Source organism: Ambystoma mexicanum, chromosome 13 (assembly GCF_040938575.1).
Source record: "Ambystoma mexicanum isolate Mex_15411 chromosome 13, UKY_AmexF1_1, whole genome shotgun sequence".
NCBI lineage: Eukaryota > Metazoa > Chordata > Amphibia > Caudata > Ambystomatidae > Ambystoma > Ambystoma mexicanum.
This window is the reverse complement of record NC_090938.1, coordinates 603,427,474-603,446,075: the sequence shown is the minus strand read 5'-3', so window position 1 is coordinate 603,446,075 and position 18,602 is coordinate 603,427,474. Positions and strand designations below refer to the sequence as shown.

General features: G+C 49.3%; 1 protein-coding gene across 5 annotated transcripts in view; it reads right to left on the bottom strand.

Annotated features, from left to right (window-relative positions):
• The window catches only part of STAT3 (signal transducer and activator of transcription 3), a 609,635-nt gene that overhangs the window by 58,624 nt on the left and 532,409 nt on the right, over positions 1-18,602 (bottom strand). For all 5 annotated transcript variants that reach the window (XM_069634450.1, XM_069634449.1, XM_069634453.1 and 2 more), the window contains exon 22: positions 11,573-11,615. In XM_069634450.1, coding sequence (XP_069490551.1) covers positions 11,573-11,615 — 43 coding nt within the window. The remainder of the gene's footprint in view (positions 1-11,572; positions 11,616-18,602) is intronic.

Here is an 18,602-nt window from a genome sequence, read left to right as displayed (position 1 = left end):
TTCACTTATTGAGCTGATGGACAATTAAGCACGGTTTATATGCATGGATGGACAACCATTTATGTTGTTTCCATGGGATCGGGGTTGAAAGCCCGAGATCCAAATGTTTGAGGGAGAAAAGACTGAAGATAATGTTTCCAAAATAACCTTTGGTCTTTTCTCCCCTGAACATTTCTGACTTGGCCCCCGCAACGCCCCCACCCCCCTACTTACCTTGCGGCCGCCAAATCGCAGTGTCCCTGCAACACCTGTTCCCTTTCACTTACGTGATCGGGAACCAGCGCCACAGGGTCCTTTCCCCTTTTAAATTTTTTGGGGCTTTTTGGGATGGTTGCAGGAGACACCCCCGCAACCCCCCCCGTCACAATATAGTGAGCAAGGGTGCGGGGGACCCTCCTGCATCCCCCCATTTATTTGGTTGAGCTTTTCAGGATGGCAGCGGGGGACACCCCCACTCACAATATAGTGAAAGGAGTGGGGGACACCCCCGCAGCCCCCAGGACTGAATGTGTGATTTGTTCGAACTTTTCGGCCGCTCTGAATTTTTTAATGGCTGAAATTCGACAAAATCACGCATTCAGGCTTTTAAGCTCGGTCAATTTGGACGTTTCCGTTTACATGAGTGTGCGCAAAATTGAAGGTTCATGGCTGGGTGGTTTTGAGCAGAGATAATCATAACCTCTACCTTTGCCCTGGGCAACCATCCGGATAATTTTTTTAAGCTAGCCAGACCATTACAGAAGGTGAAGGACTGTATGCAAATTAGGCTTGGTACCATCCCAAAAGTAGTACAGCCCGAACTGCTAAGCCACATCCCTTCTGCAAGAGACCCCAAGCAACCAGTGAGCTGTAGCTTGCGACCCCCGTCTGGGCTTATAGACGCAAGCTACACCTAACAGAGGATGCCCAATGAGGCAGAAACATATCTGCGGAGGCATGTTGCCTCATGAAGAGTGGAAGTGGTCTAACAGTTCTGGCTTGACTGCCACTTTTGGGGTGGGACCAAGCCTGATTTACATATGGTGTTTTCCCTTCTGTAATGGCATGGCAGGTGGAAAAACAATGGGTTTGAATGCTGCCCAAAGCAACACCAAACACTACGATTCATTAACGATCTTCCAACCACCACTTTCCAGAATTTCTTCACATGATGGTAACACTTTAAAAGAACAAAGGTTTGCAGTTAAAAACACCAAATAATTACAAAATATATTTAGGTGTGTGGCTTTACAAAGTAATGGCTAAATTTGTGGTGTAGGGATTTTTATGCTGCATCACTCAAAGAGGGCACATCAAAGCTTAATTTGCAGTCCAGATGGGGTAGCTCAGTACTTTTCGTCTGGTGCATGCACGTTTTGTACAAACGGCAGGCCAAAAGGTAGAAATCTGAGCAAATAAAACACATCAGTGTTTCATCCATCCAAGACAAGCAGAAGAACAAGCACGAACCATAACTTTGGAATACCTACACAGATTTTTAGGACCTAAAAGGATTTCTTATTTGAAACCCAGCCTACCCAGAATGTTGTTGTGAAAATGCCACCTCTGACCAAACCTGCATGGTAGATTACATTCAGTCTCCCTTATTCCTGAACTGAAGGGTTGTGCAGAATTTAAAGAGAATCTTGTTTGTCAAGAGCAGGAGTGTGCACTTTATTCAAATGAACAGCCAACATGTTTGAACTTTTGCCGACATACCATTAACTGAAAGAATAATTAAGAACAGACGGCCACATTCAGAAATTAAACTGTCAGCCGTAGAAAGCCCCAAAAGGCCTACTCGAACTGACACCTTAAAAGCAATTCAGATACACCACATAGTTATTTCTCAAGCTTTCAGAAAGGAAGTGACTGAACCACTCCTACTCGATGGATACAAGTGGCGACTGTCCGAAAGGGGTTGTAATCTGGTAGACTGTAAGCTGCAAATGAGTTCCAGCAAATGGCAAGTTTCGGGCAGAGGATAATTCTACTGTGGCCGGACAATACACCTCCATGTCATAACTAGTTACTTAAAAGAGGAACATGCCATATGGATTAGCTCTGAGCTACAATTAAAATAAAAGAAAATACAATTCAGGTTGTATCTTCAACCAGAAAACACTTCCCAGTAAAAATAGAGCCCTGCTAACCGCCACTACACTGGAATGAACGGAACCCACCTTTCCCTCAAGCGTTCTTGCCGCACAAAAAATTTACCATTTCGGGAATGCCTGCATAGTTTAAAAGCATATGTTTGTAGACTGTAAAAAATATTCTGAAAATATGCTTTTAAAAAAAATAAATCTACACTGGGAACCCCGGGGTCACCATATTAAGTGTATAGCTATTTAGGAGTGAAACCTGAACACATGTTGCCAACTGTGGCCACTTGTTGAGGTTTGACTTAATTTGGTGAATTGCCTGAGTGAGACGATGGTGGTGCCACAATTTCTAAGTCATTGGCCAGTCTTAAATTAACTTATTCTGCATCACAGGATGCCTTGACGGTTTGGGGATTTTGGTTAGCATGCTTGGCGCTCTTTTTATCAAGCATATTATACCATTACCAACCCTGCAGCTGGATTAAGTGAATTTGTCACGATGGTATATTTATACAATTGAATTGAACAAGACAATGAGAACTTGCTAATGAAGCAAATAGAAAGATGGGGTCTCAGTACAAGAATGTGACAAAGAAAACCTATGTATTTTATTGTATTGTGAAATTCAACTAATATCCACAAAGCGCTAGGGGGCTGTGAGGGTAGGGGGTATTTTACCTTGGAAAATAGTCACATGTTAAGGTTTTTGCTAAAAAAGAAAAAATGTCTTTTGTGTTTGAAGTGACTAAGGGCAATCATTCCACAGCAGAGCAGCTTGATTGAGTCACGGTGCAGCGAATTACTGAAGAATGTACACTACAATGACACCCTGGCTGCATGAACTGTGAACGTGCAGTGGAGCACAGGGGGAAAGTTTATCGGTCTGCAGATGAAATAAACTTCTAGACCCATGCCACCACTACAGTTTCTGGCGGCATGCAGACAGACATCTTCCACGGGGATCAACAGACCACAGCTGAAAAAGGAAGCAACACGTTTTTTTTTTTCAACAAAGACATTGGAACACATCCACATCTTTGTATTGTGTGTCAGTATCTCATCTCTCCCTGTTTAAGAGAAGTTGCTCCCACTCTACCACAACTGGGGCTACAGCACTTAGGGCAGAAAAAAGTGCAAAGGCTCTGATTTTGTTGAGATCATCAACGAGATCAATAAAAGGCAAAAAGCCTTGGTGTTATCTTTGACTCCTCTCTCTCCACACATAACGGACCTTGCCAAGAAGGCCCACTTTCAGCTCCCCTCCACCCCCCCAACCTGCACTTGCCCTTCCGGGCCCCTCCCCCCACACTAGCCTGCTCCCTTGTAGCCCTTCCATCCCCTTACTATGCACTTAGCTCGTGGACCTCCCTTCCCCTGCACTCTATGCTTTCCCCTGGCTCTGTCCACCTGGCCTTCCATGGCACTCGCTTTTCTCACGGGCCCTTCCGCCTTGACCAACACCCCCTGTCCCCGCACCACTCTTACCGCACTTGCACGATCCGAATGTCACAAGGCCTAGTAAGATCGTTTTTGTCCTCACTTTTCCACACCTGCTTGTCAAGTTGCGCCTCGAAGCACTTTGTGTATAGGCGTATTATAAATAACCAGAAATTAATCAAAAGCTATAAACGGTGAGAGCTGAAAACTGAATTGGTGAAACAAAGCCTGTAAAATGAGATCTTGCACTAAAGGATAGAACATATGACCAAAGTTCGATGGATAAAGAAGACCCCACAACAGAGATTAGATGTGCTTCATAAGGTAAAGGATCAGTCCTTTGTATGCAACCCAGCCCTTTTTTCATCTCTCCAACCAGACCATGTGTACCAGGATTAGTCAGTTTGCGACCCGCTTTTAAGTGTTTTGTCAGACATACATCCCCAGGGGAGGAAGAAAAGTTTGGATAGGGACCGCTGGCCAACCCTCACCAGTTCAGGGTTATAGAAGCAGGAAACAGGAAATGTTGGTGTATCAAGGGAGGTCAATGTGAGTGTTTGTGAGATGTGTGTGTGTGTTTGTGAGGGGTGTGTGTTTGTGAGGGGTGTGTGTGTGTGTGAGATATGCGTGTGTGTGTGAGATATGCGTGTGTGTGTGAGATATGCGTGTGTGTGAGAGATATGCGTGTGTGTGAGAGATATGCGTGTGTGTGAGAGATATGCGTGTGTGTGAGAGATATGCGTGTGTGTGTGAGATATGCGTGTGTGTGTGTGTGTGTGTGCGCAAAGAGGAAAGCGTAATGTGTAAATGAGAGAACATTGGTACAGTGTGAAAGCAGGGTGACCGAGTAGTAGTGCGTGAGGAGTGGTTTTGTGGCAAGAGGACTAGTAGTAGTAGAAAGGGAGGAGCAAGAAAAAGTTATCAAATGATGGAGGCAGGAGAGAAGAGGAGCAAAACAGTGGAGGAGACAAGAAGTTGGTGGGGGCTGGGAGGAGGAGCAGCACGCAAAGCAGAAATGTTAAGTTACTCACCGTAGTGACTAATGTACTCTTAGTCCATAGTCCCCTTTCCTCCATAGTGCATGGGCATCGGGAGACAGAACCTTTTTCACCAGAAAAAAACATCTTCCCCTTTAAATTTAGAGGCGTGCAGGGGTTCAGCCCTGGGAGCATGCGCTGCCTTGACTCCACCCCCTGGGGCCACACCTCAGTCCCCATTGACGCGTCGAGGATAGATATAAAATTACCTAATGACACCGTATTATTAGGTGGGTGGGTGGGAAGGTATGGTGGGACGTATGGAGGAAAGGGGACTATGGACTAAGAGTAGGTTAGTCGCAACAGTGAGTAACTTATAATTACTCTTAAGTCCCGTCCCTTTCCTCCATGCTGCATGGGAGATTACAACTGAATGTAGCCCCAGGGTGGAGAGGAGACCCCCCTTAAGCAAATAGGTTCCCGAGAACCACCTGTCCGAAAGCCACATCAGATCTAGAGCCGCCATCCAAACAGTAATGCTTGCAGAAAGCCGAGAGCGTGTCCCAAGTGGCCGCCCTGCTTATGACTTGCCAAGGAACATGGCACTGGAATGCGATGGCCGTTGCCTTGGCCCTGACTGCGTATCGTCCAAAGTACATGTCAGGGGGTAGATTTCCGTTGAGTCTGCCCAGTGGCAGAACCTGGTCCATTTACCTTTATACTGGGCCCTTGTAGCCTTGCTCCTGGCGCCCTGTATGATCTCCAGATTGGCCTGGGAGAGGTTGAGGTGCCTTGTTACCTGCTCAGGAACCACGCTGTGAGTGCTAGTTTCTGTGGTGCAGGGTGGATGACCCTGCCCCCCTGCTGCGCCAGAAGATGTGCTAGGCCCGTCGGAAGGTGAATTGGGGGCACCCCCGAGAGACTGAGCAGCTCCGAGAACCATGATCTGGCTGGCCACCATGGAGCTATTATAACGTTGTTGAGCTGGCGAGACTCCTTGATCTTGCAAATCGCTCTGTGGATCAGCGGCGTGGGCGGGAAGGCGTAAGCTGTTATGCCGTTCCACTGAATCCGAAATGCGTTGGCCAGGGAGCCGGGACCCTGTCCCTGCCAGGAGGCGAACTGAGGGCACTTCCTGTTGCGCCAGTTGGCAAAGAGATCCACCTGGGAGAGACTCCATCTGCTGAAGATCTCCTGAATAACGAGGTCGTTTAGCTGCCACTCGTAATTGTCTGCTCCCAACCTGCTGAGCCTGTCCGCTTCCAAGTTGAATTCCCCTGGAAGGTGGACTGCGTGAGGTAGATGTAGTTTTCCAGGGTCCACTCCCACATCCTGTTTGCCAGTCTGCACAGTGGAGGGCATCTGGTGCCTCCCTGCTTGTTGACATAGTAGACGCTGGTCAAGTTGTCTGTCTGGATGAGGACAACCTTGCCCCTGAGAAGTGGAAGGAATACTCTTGAGCGCTAGCCAGATGGCGTTAAGCTCCAACCAATTGATGTGGTACTCCTGCTCCGCTCGAGTCCAGGTGCTGTGGACCGAGAGATCGTCTAGGGTGGCTCCCCAGCCCTCGAGCGAGGAGTCCATGGTGACCTGCGGGGTGGGAGGCCGGAAGGGCCTGCCCGTCTGTAGGTTGCAATCCCTGGACCACCATGTGAGGTCCAGGTGGAGGGATAGGATGGAGGAACGTTGATCATCTCGGATTGAGAACCCTGCTCCTGGTTCCATGATGCCGTCAAGTGCAGCTGAATTCTCCTCATCCTTAGTCTCGTGTGTGGGACGGCTAATAGGACCGCTGGCAAGAGACCCAGGAGATGTTGGTACCACCAGGCCGATGTCACTTCTCTGCTGAGGAAGCGAGTGGTGGCCCTCTTGATAGCTGTGATCTTGTCCTCTGAGGGAAACACCCTCTCGGAGCACGTGTCCCAGATGAGGCCCAAAAATGTCAGATCCTGTGTGGGATGTAGCTGCGACTTCTTGAGATTGAGTGAAAAGCCCAAATCATGTAGGGTATTCATAAGAGCATGGGAAGAGTGGTCAACCGCTTCCGAGATGTAGCACTGAAGAGCCAGTCGTCGAGGTATGGATAGGTGGAGGCGCTTAGCTCTGAGGAGGACAGCCACAGTATTCATGAGTCTGGTAAAGACCCTGGGGGCCGAATTGAGGCCAAAAGGAAGGACCTTGTATTGGAATGGTAGCCCATGATCCTGAACCGGAAGAAAGAACAATGGGGCTGCCAAATCGTGACATGTAGGTACGCGTCTTTCAGATCCAGGGAGCACATCCAGTCTCCCTTTGTAACGCTCACCTGGCTCCCACGGAGGCGCTGGTCTGGTCTGGGTTGCTGTGGCCTCTTCAAGCGTGATGCGCAGAATTCGGACCACCGATTGAACAGGACCCCCAAATCTTGCTTGTCTGGCCCGTAGGAATATCCTTCTGCAGATGAGAAAGGGGATTAACTGTCTGCTGAATAGTGTGCTTGCTCCCCCCTTCCCCCCTTCGTTCTTCTCCGACTTCCTCCAAAACCCCCGGTTTACGCTCACCTTATGGTTTGGAAGGATGAACTCTCCATCCTGCTTCTGGTGCAGGGACGCGCGTTTGTCCAGTTACTTCACTGGTTTTCAGAATGGCGCTGCACATCCACTTGACTTTTCTGAGCGATACGCCGTAAGTATGAAGATGCAAAAGTTCAAGTGTGAGCCTCCTTTTATGTTGTTTTTTCTGTCCTTTATTTCAGGTGCAAAGGCGATGCGTTGAGGGGTTAAATTGCCGGTGGTAAAATCAGGTGAGTTAGTGATGAGGGCGACCCCTCTAAATGTCTTTATAATTTCCCAGTAATGTCTTTTGTCCTTTCCCCATAGGGGCCGGGGTGCGGTACCTGCCAAAGATGCGGCGCCGACCCGAGATGTGGAATGGTTCACCAAGAAAAGCCGGTAAGTAATATGGCTGAAAATTCGGCTTTCCTCTTGTGTTCCCTTGCTCTCCTTTTGTCTCTTCTTCTCTCCCCTAGGTGCAGAGATGTGGCGACCAGTGCTGAGAGCCGCGATGGAGCCGGGCGGCGTCTCGGGAACAGGTGAGTGAAGCGCGGCGCTGCAGCGAGCAACGCGGTTCTTTTAAATGGAAGTCTTCTTTCAGGAATGCTGGCGTGAAGATTCCGGATGCAGGTAAGAAGGTTGAATAAGTTCTTGGTTTTCACCTTTCTCTTCTCTTATTCCCTTACAGGTGTTCCAGGTTCGAGGCGGGCGTGGCTGGAGTCCAGGTGCAGGAGCAGACACGGTGAGCGTTCAGCTGCTGGGATGCAGAATAACGCGAAGCACGTGTGGCTGTCCGGGCGTGGCTTAAATAGCTTTGGAAGAAGTTCCAGGTGAGTATTCTTCCACAGCCCCACCCAAGTAACAAAATAGTTCCTTCAGAAAAATAGTCCCTCCTAAGCCTCATTTGGCTTGGTTCTTCATGCAGCATGGTCTGCATCAGGTGAGTGTGCAGCATGGTCTGCTTCAGGTAAGTGCACCAAACCCTTCCCCTTATGAGCCTGGCGCCTATGGCGCCAGGACTGATGTCCAACATGAGCCTGGCGCCAACGGCACCAGGACAGAGTCCAAAGAGCCCCTATAAAGGGCCGCTGGGCTTTTACCCGGGGGCGTGATGCCTGCTCCCGGGGGTGCTGTGCCTGGCCTGGTGCTCCGGGGGTAGGCATGACACCCTTGCACAATGTTTCTGCTATAAAAGCTGGGGTAACCATCTTGAATTTTTGTAGAGGTAAGGAGATGTTGAGGGTGGAAAGGTCCAGCACAACTCTCATGCCCGCCTGGTTCTTCTTCTGAATGGCAAAAATCCATGAGTAAAAGCCCAAGCCTCGCTGGGAGGCTGGGACTTCCTCCACTGCCTGGCTCTCTGCGAGCGAGTGGACCGCCGCCAGAAGAGTTGCTGTCCCAACTTGAGGGAGGGGAGTAGGGAAGAGAGGCTGGGATGGGTAGGCGCTACCCCGTGGATACTACAGAGAGGATCCAGGGGTCTGCGAAATTCGGGCGCCAGAAATGTGCATGAAGAGCAAGCCTGACACGTGGACCCGGAGGGGCGTGTCATGCCTTCTTTCTATCCAAGGGTGAGGCGGAGGAGGGGGGACTGTAAAATGTAACCCCACCCTCCTTTGTGGCTTGCGCCGATTTGGAGTCAGTTGCCTGGACCTCCATTCTTGGAAGCCACGGAACCCTCCGTACATACGGGGCTGGTCAGAGCGCTGCTGTGACTGGGTGTACAATTTGGCTGGATAAAGACTTGGCCGTTTGTGAGCTGTTTTTGTTTTTGTCTAGCTCCTAGTCTGTGGTGGAGTGGAAGATGCCCCCTCACCCCTTCCTCGAGCGGCAGGTCTAATATGCGTTCCTGGACATCCGGGTTAAATACGGCCAGAGGTTACGGGCCACAGTGGACTCCATAAGATCCTGCGCCACCAGCTTGGCCTCAGCCAGTCCCGCCCTGAAACGTGATTGGCTCTGCGTAGGGAGTTCCGGGAGGAAGTCCGCAATTTCCGCCATAACCTTTGGTTAGCGGCCGCCAGCATGGCATTGGAGTTGGACTGACGAAGATGCAAGGACACGTTGGAATACAGCATCTTCCCGTGCGCCTCCAAGATATTCTCCTCCTTGCGTAGCACCGCTGCAGAGGAGGAGGCCGAGGACGACAGGCTTGGAGTATAGTGATCCTACAGCGATCACTGAGGAGTGGGGCTGAGGATGTGCCGATAGCAAGAGTGTATCCCCCCCTCCATCTGCCTGTACTTGTCGTCCAGGCGTCGATTGACCGGCTGGACAGAGGGCCTTGAGCCAACCCTTTTTGGCCAGGGAGACTACATTGGTCTGAATTCCCATTTTGGTAGAGGGGCGTTGTTTGAGGACTTCAGCGAGGACCACCTCTGCTGGTTGCTCGACCTCGGATTGAGGCAGGCCTAGGTACTCAGCCAGCCCTGCAAGAAGTTTGTAGAAGGCCTTGGCTGAGGAGGGCATGTCAGGGTCCTCCTCCTCGTCCGTGTCCTGTGGGTCAGGAGGATCTTGCGCTGGTGGAGGAGTAGCGGGAGCCAGGGGCTGAGGTGCCGGAACCGGAGCCGGAGGCTGTGGATGAGGCTGGTACGGAACCTCCTGTGGAATCGGCTGAGGGGCCGGGGGGCGCTGGAAGCATTGGAGGGAGCATGTCCCCGATTGCGTCCCTGAGGATAACCCCCATCTGAGGGGACTTCATGAGCCCGAGGAACCTCTCAAAGAACCTGTCCTCACAGGCTGGAGGTGTGTTAGGGGGTACTGCCAGGGTAGCGGGAGGCTGCTGGAGCCGCTGCATGTCCTGCCCATACGGACGCAGAGGGAACCTGTCCTGCGCAAATGAGGGATAGGCTGTAGGCCACGTACCTGGTTGAGGCCAGCCCCACCTTGACACGTGTTCCTCGCCGAATTCCTAGAAAGGTGTTGTACGGGGTGTTGATGTCTGGCACGGCAGCCATTTTGTTGAGCTGCCTGCCACGTGCCTGTGTCGTGTTGCTCGGCTCGCTGGGCCCAGCCTCCTCCAGGACTCGAGAGTGGATCGTGAGGCCTACCCTGCTCCTCGGGCTTAGACCTGGTAGGTGCGACAGCCTCGGCCCGGGGGCTGGAAAAGCTGCATTTAGGCGCCCCCTTGGACGTATTGCCGGTACTAGGGCATGGCCCCTCGGACATAATGCCGGTACATGGGCGTAGCCCTTCGGGTGAAGATCCGGTACAAGAACCTTCCGTTCCCTCGGCCAGGAGGCCGGTAGCTGGAGTAGCCTTGGTGCACATGCCGGTACGAGAACCTGAGCAGCCCCATCCTGCGTGGGCGAGTCCTTGGAAAGGAGTCTCCCTTGCGGGGTGCGATTGAGAATAGAGGCCCTGCTTTGGGCCTGGATCGGAATTTGACAAAGTCCTTGAGGTCCTCTGGAGGAGACTTCTGGAAGAGCTCCCTCCATCTGGCTTGTCTGTTCTTCAGAGACCTCGATGACAGGGCTTTGCACGCTGTACAAGCTTGCCAACCGTTGTCTGGGCCAAGGCAACATAGGCAGAGGTCGTGGAGGTCTGAAGTTGGGAAGAGCCCGTCGCAGGATGGACACCTGCTGAACCCTGTGGAAGTCGACATGCGCCGGGGAAGAGCGTGACGCCAGAGGGCCGAGTAGCTAGAATGATAAAAAGACAAAAAAAAGACAGAAGATGTATCTGTGCATGGAATTACATGGCCGAAGCCAAACCCAGGAGCGCTGGTCAATTCGGCCCTTTCCCGTCGACGCGAAAAAGGGGACTGAGGTGTGGCGCCGGGGATGGGGCGGAGTGAAGGCAGTGCATGCTCAAGGGCAGCACACCCCGCGCGCCTCTAAATTTAAAGGGGAAGAAGGTTTTTTTCTGGTGAAAAAGGTTCTGTCTCCTGTCCCTTGGAAGGGACGCCCATGCAGTATGGTGGAAAGGGGACAGGACGTAAGAGTAGGGTGAGTTAAAGGTGGGCGTGAGTGTACTAGGTTATGTCATACAGAGTAACTGGAAACCTAATTTCCCATTAGAACACTAGCCTGCGGTGAGCGTACGGAAAGTTAGCAAGTCCTGGAGGGAGTTTTTGAGCCTGCTTATACGGCGAACAGCACCAGTATTAGCAAGCTATTACACAATAGGGCACAACAACCGATAACACTAATCAGGGTTACAAGGGGAGAGAGAGAGAGAGAGAGGGGGACAGAGAGGGAGGGGGAGAGAGAGAGAGAGAGAGAGAGAGAGAGAGAGAGAGAGGGAGAGAGAGAGAGAGGGGGGGAGAGAGGGGGAGAGAGAGAGAGAGAGAGCGAGAGAGAGAGAGAGACCCGGGGGGGAGAGAGAGACCGGGGGGGGGAAGAGAGAGAGAGAGAGAGAGAGAGAGAGAGAGAGAGGGAGAGAGAGAGAGAGGGAGAGGGAGGAGAGAGACCTCCGAACTGTCATTAAGGCTCATAGAATGCACCCAAGCAATGGTATATGGTGTCCTTACTGAATTCCAGCATCCAGATGTCTAAAGAAAATAATAAACTGAAAAAAGCAGAAGCGAGAACTAAACACTTACGGTGTTACACAGATGAACTTGGTTTTCAAGTACGGGACAGCACCTGTGGTTAAAGTAAAATATGTAGGGATTAATAGAAGCATCAGATCGAGTCACGAAAGAGGTCATGCATTGTTGTGAAATATAATTAAGTCTTATTTAAGAACCACCGACAGAAGAGTCATTGTCTGAAAGAAAAAGTAAAGGATTACTGAATTTGCTTATTTCATAAAGCACACTTTGAATACACGGACGACGCTTCAACATTGTAAGCAATGGCAGAAATGTTGAATTAATCTTCAGGACATTTCGCACAGGATCACCAAAACGATTCTGAGAAAGGAAACGTGCGCTGGAACGTTAAAGATGCAGAAACAGCGCAGCCCACGTCATATTTCAACCTCTGGCAGCCACCTCATTGTACTCTTCGGTAGCTAAGAGCAAACCCAGTTTCATCATGAGATGTGTGTACACCTGCTCTGCTCAAAGCCATAATGAACTTGTAGCTGTTTGTGTGCTACAATTAATATCGGGAGTAGTGCCGAACCAATCAAAAATACCACATATAACATCTTAAACAAAAATAAAATACAATACAGCAGCCCATGGATGCACGAAAAAAAAGACTAAGATTTTCCTTCCTTAGCGTAAGAAATAACTAACTGAATGTGTTAAGTAACTCCTGAACACATTCAGTAACATCAGATGGCTACTTTCTGTAAAGAGATACTACTACCACCACCCTTGTTTAGGTAGGTTTAAGTAATTAACAGTGTTACCCTTTTCATGTTTTAGGGCACAAAAAAGGGGTTTACTTTCATTTTTAGAGCCCATAGACAGAATCCTATTCTTTTGCTTTTCCTCGATTTCCTGGTGGAATCCTGCCTGCCCCACACCTATTTTGAATGAATTTGTATTATAGCTGCAATATCCCCTTCTTAGTGTTATCAGGCTCCTCTGGTACCAATCTCTGAAGCAGAGTAATGGTGGGGAGGGGGTGGTGATGATCAATACTTGCTAATAATGGCATGTCTTTCCATGAGGGAAGATCAAAGAATAGTGCCAGACAGGAATAGCAGGTTAGAGTACCAGAACTGGCAAGGCTAGTTTGGATCGATCAGAATCAGTTCAAGTGGATCCTAAACCTACGAAGAAACCTCTGTATAAACAGAGCAACGGCATAAATGAACCTGCCCAACTAATCAAGTGAAAGGAGTCCCCAAGAAATTCAAACCTTTCCCCTTTATCCATGATACGTAGGACTAAGGCTTTCAGTTGTGCCTTGCAGCAAATAAATGTGCCTGGGGGACACCCCATTGCAGAAATATTTTCTGAACTAACCGGTTAGAGGACTTCAGAATTGGGAGATAAGTACGGAAAGCCTAATGAGTTGGACAGCCTCCTTATTCAAGACACCATGATTTTAGCCAGGATGGGACATTCATTTTAATTATATTTCTTATTTTTTAATAGTATTGATAAAAGTACGTTTTATTTTTTAAATCTAATAACCTTTCAGTTTATTATATGTACATTGTCCTGACAAATTGTAATTGGACGAGATGAGAATTGCGTTATTTGATTTTGCATTGTGCTATGAGACACAATGGGCCTCATGCCGAGTTTGCCGGTCCGAAAATAATGGTGCCGTAACCTTACCGGCACCGTTTCCAGACCGGCAAACTATGTGTTTGATTGCCGGAACCGCTGCGCCCGACAGGTCTGACCCTGCTGGATGCAGTAGCCACGGTAGGCAAAGCCATCACGGAAGCACCGGCACCGTCAACAACAGTGCCGGTGCTTCCGTATCCCAACTCCTATGGGAGTGGGAATTAACCAAATTACTGGCACCCGACGTCTCGGCCGGCGGACTTGTAATAGCCCGGACACCAGGAAGTTAGGCGCCAGTAATTTTATATGGGTTCACCGGACCCGTAATGAGGCCCAATGTCTCAAAATAAAGGGATTATGAGGAGGCCTAGGACTCCCTGAACACTCTGGAAAATTATTGTTGGTAATTGCCCAGAGCCAGACCAGAATTGCCATAAAGCAAAGCGAGCAGGACTGGGAGACCAACCTGCTTCTTTACATAAAGCATTTAAGTGGTGCTGTCCATGTGCACTTGCCACCTTTACTACCGGAACAGAAGAAACTCCAGCATAGACAAAGGATAGACTTCAGCTCCAGCACCTTTATGCACTCCCTCTTCTCTCTTGTGCAGACCAGAGGCTGTACACCTGCAACAACCCTTAAAGTAATGCCTGTCCAAACTCTGAGGCTTCCGTTGTCAGGGAAATTGGAGAAGAATGACTCTGAAAAGTGGCTCTTAGAAGAAGGTAATCTCCCAAAATCCACCAAAGAGGAACTTTTAACAGCTGTGGTAATTCCACAACAGCTTATGTTTAAGCATCTCAAGACTGGGCCCAGTATCTTGGGAGCTGACAATGTCCTGAGCTTCACAAAAGATACCACATGAATTCAAGGACATAAGGTCCATATCCATTTGAAGCCAAACAACTTAAATCATGGTTCTTTCCTAGGTAATGTCCTTGTTGGCAAAAATCCTCTCCAAGGTGGGGTGTGAGCGAATCCACAGCAAGTAAGTATTGGTCCAATGAACCGAATCCTCTGCACTGGAAATTATTTTCCAATTGTTTCCTAAAAATTCTTGGGTGATGAGTTCTGCACAAATTTTGAACATTAACAAGAGACACCAGGAAGGGGCTCTGATAAGCCAACTGTGCTGGCAGGGGTACTAACGAATCCCCAGAAGCCTGCTGCATAAATAATTTCAGGCACTTCTGATATTTTCATGATGGGATTTGATAGGACAGGCCTTGAAGGCAAAGTGGCATCAATCAGCCCCCTTCTTGATAGGACAACAAAATGCCTAGAATCTTTACCTTGTTGAACTGATATGCACACCAATTTTCAGAGAAATAAGTACTGGGAATACACTCCCAGTCAGTTTTATGTTCTGGGACTTCCTTGATGGCAACTATAGAAGAAGTAACTTACCCCTGGTAACGTTCTTTCGACTGGATGTTCCTCCAACGTATTCCTCATCTTTGACATGTAATGTCCAGCTTCGGAAATAAAATTCAGCAGAGAGCACCCTTCGTTGATGGCGTTGAGTCGATGTCCCTCGAAGGCCTCCGTCAAGGGTGACGTCATCAAATGTATAGGTAGCCTCAGTTCGGTTTTCCCCCCTCCTCGCATAGCAGAAGTGCCCATGAACATGGGCAGGGCAGTACTCAGCCTTGTTGGAACGAAAGCTGCAATGGCCTGGGAAATTCCAAAAGAGGGGTATGTTGGGAGGGCGATGAGGAATACGTTGGAGGAACATCCAGTCGAAAGAACGTTACCAGGGGTAGGTAACTTGTTCTTCGAATGGATTGTGTCCTCCAACGTATTCCTCATCTTTGACAGACTCCCAAAGCAGTATCCATGATAGGAGGAGGGTGAAGAATTCAGACATGCAGAAGTTTTAAAGGGCAGAGTAAAGGACTACCTTACCAAAAGCAACATCCTGAGCATGGGAAGTATCTAGAGAGTAATGCTTAGTAAACGTGTGTATAGATGACCACGTGACAGCATCACAGATATTCTTAATAGGGGCACCTCTCTGCAGGGCAGTCGAAGTGGCCATGCCTCTGGTGAAATGAGCATGCAAACCCTCAGGCGGTTCCTTGAGTGCCAGTCTGTAGCATTCAGAAATAGTGAGGATGATCCACCTAGACATGGTCTGTTTGGAAACAGCCAGGCCTAGTCGGTGTCCTGTATACCCTAGAAAGAGTTGGTTGTCCACTCTCAATTTGGACATCCTGGAAACATAAATGCGAAGCGCTCTCCTAGGGTCGAACCGATGTAGCCTCTCCTCTTCCTTACTAGGATGCGGAGGAGGATAGAATGCTGGTAGTACAATTTTCTGCCTTAGGTGAAAGTCTGAAAAAACCTTAGGCAAGAAGTAGGGCTTCACCTTTAATACAACCCTGTCCTTGTGGAATATAGAAAAGGATGGCTTGGAAGAAAGCGCTTGCAACTCGTTCACTCTACGTGCAGATGTAAGTGCAACCAACAGTATTGTCCTAAAGGTCAACAACCTCAATGGACATGAGTGCAAGGGTTCAAAAGGAGCACCCATCAGGAATTTTAAAACCAGGTTGAGGTCCCACACCGGAACCTGAAATGGAGAAGGTGGGAATACATTTGTGAGCCCTTTTAGAAACTGAATGACAAGAAGGATCTTAAAATAGCAGCATTCCTCTGATGAGCGCTTAAAAATAGAAAGCGCTGCCAGGTAACCCTTAATGGTACCAACCTGAAGACCTATGTGTGCTAACAAAAGCAGAACGGATAGAACTTATGGTGTTGTACACTGAAAAGGATCAACATTACTGTCCCTGCACCAGTCACAAAACATATTCCAACGGCAACGGTAGAGCGACTTCGTTGCTGGCCTTCTGGCTGAAAGCAACACCTCCATTACGTCATCCAGAAGGTCCCAATCCTTGTACCTCAACCTTTCAGAAACCAAGTGTGAAGGTTGAGAGTGTGGACCTCTGGATGGAGAACCCGACCCTCCTCTCGCAAGAGAAAATTCTCCCTTTGCAGAAGACATTTCGGAGGACAGATGGACATATCCAGAAGGTCCGGGTACCACGTTCTCCTGGCCCAATCCGGATCAATGAGGATCATGCGGTTCCCGAACCTCCTCAACCTCCTGATAACTTGAGGAATGACGGGGACTGGAGGAAACGCATACAGCAGTGGGAATACCCAATCCACCATGAACGCGTCTCCTAGAGCTCCTCTCGGATGAAATTCCCTTTAGCAGTACAGCTCGCACTTCCAGTTGGCAACGGTCGAGAACAGATCCACTTGAGGGGTTCCCCAAAGGGCGAAGATCTCTTGAAGGACTTCCGGAGCTAGTTCCCACTCATGAGACTGCTCTGCCTGCTCAGAGCGTCCACGCCGTGTTCTCCTCCCCGACCAGGTGAACCGCCGATTAACAAAGTTACTCACCATAGCGACTACCTAACTCCTAGTCCATAGTCCCCTTTCCTCCATACTTATGGGACATTACGTCCTTCAGGACGGGACCGGGGCATTTTTGTAAAAAGCTTCAAAACTTTGGTTTTTGTGCTTTTATTTTTACGCAGGGTCACTGGATGTGGCCGTAACCCAACCCTCCTGAGCTCCGCCCCACGCATCGCCCTTCAGTCCTTTTCTATCACCAGGTCTGAGACCATTTAAGCAATAATAGAGGATACTTTTTAGAGGGGATGGCGGGTGTATGGAGGAAATGGGACGATGGACTAGGAGCAAGGTAGTCACTACGGTGAGCATTATGCTCCTACGTCTCATCCCCTTTCCTCCATACTTGTGGGAGATTCCCAAGCACACACCGTAGGCAGAACAGGTGGATGGAAAAAAAAAACCTCTACTGAAATAAGTTCTTCAGAACAGCCTGGCCGAATTGGGCGTCGGCCCTGGAGCTCAGGTCTAAGCAGTAATACTTACAAAAAGCTGATGGCGAAGCCCATGTAGCCGCCTTGCCGATGGTCGAAACCTACTTTTGGAAGGCAACAGCAGCCGCTTTGCCCCGTACAAGATGAGCATGGATGCCCTTCGGAGGTTAAAGGCCTTGAATGCTATAAGCTTCTGAAATACATGAGGCAATCCATCAGGAGATAGTTGCTTTTGAAGCCGGTATCCCTTTCAGGTCATCGAATGTGACAAAGAGTTGTGAGGAGCTTCTGAGTTCACTCGTTCTATCGAGGTAAAACTTCAGGGCTCGCCTGACGTCCAAGTTGTGTAAAACTCTCTCGGCATCAGATGCCGGGTTAGGAAAAAAGACATGCAAGGAGATTGATTGGCTCAAATGAAAATCGGTTACCACCTCAGGCAGGAAGGAAGGATTTGTGCGAAGCAAACCCTTATCCCTGTGGAAAGTGAGGAATGGCTGTTCCACTGAAAGAGCTTGGAGCTCACTAACTCACCTCGCCGATGTTACTGCGATCAGAAAGGCAATCTTCCAAGAAAGGTATTTAAGATGGGTAGTGGCCATAGGTTCAAATGGCTTATGCCATAACGCGGTGAGGACCACGTTCAAATCCCATTTGGGATGAGGGGTGCGCACCGGCGGGAAGAGATGAAGAACCGCAAAATTTCTTTTAATGACTGGATTAGTCAATGAAGCAGAACAGCGGTCCGTGGACAGGTAGGCCGCACTAGCCGAAAGGTAAGTCCTGCATGACAGAACATGAATGCCAGAAGCTGCCAGATGGGACACAAAGGAGAGACCGGTGTCGATCGAAGCTTGCTTGGGATCGAACTTAGCCAACTACAAGTGGAAGAAACTGAGCCATTTGCTCCAGTACTGAGTCCTCGTAGAAGGTTTCCTGGATGCTTGGATAATGCGCATATTGTCTTCAGACAGATTGAACTGTGCTAAAGATCTGAACTCGGGCACCAGGCCGCCAAGCTGAACGATTGTGGGGAGGGGTGCCACATCTGATGATTGTTCTGGTGAAGAAGGTTGGGAATCTGCGGCAATCTGATCGGGGGGGATTAGGGGGCGAGTACCGACAGATGCTGTAGTTCTGAAAATCAGAACCTCGCTGGCCACCAGGGAGCTGTGAACAGGAGAGTGCAGTTCGATGAACTCCTGAGCTTGCAGAGCGACTGGTGAATCAGAGGCAATGGAGGAAAAGCATAAGCTCTCATGTTGTCCCACGAAATCTCGAGGGCGTCCCCCAGGGAGGACGCTCCGGCCCGTTCCTGGATGCATAAAGAGGTAGTTTCTTGTTTGAAGAAGTTGCAAAGAGGTCCACCTCTGGGGTGCCCCATTGATGGAAAATGTTGGAGATGACTTTGCTGTTCATTTCCCACTCGTAACTGGTTGTCGACTGGCAACTGAGTGAATCTGCAGCCACACTGACGTGACCCGGGATGTGCACTGCCTGTAGCCAAAGAGTGTGCTGGGTGGCCCAATTCCAAATCTGTATAGCCAGATCCACAAGGAGAGGAGACTTGGTGCCTCCCTGCT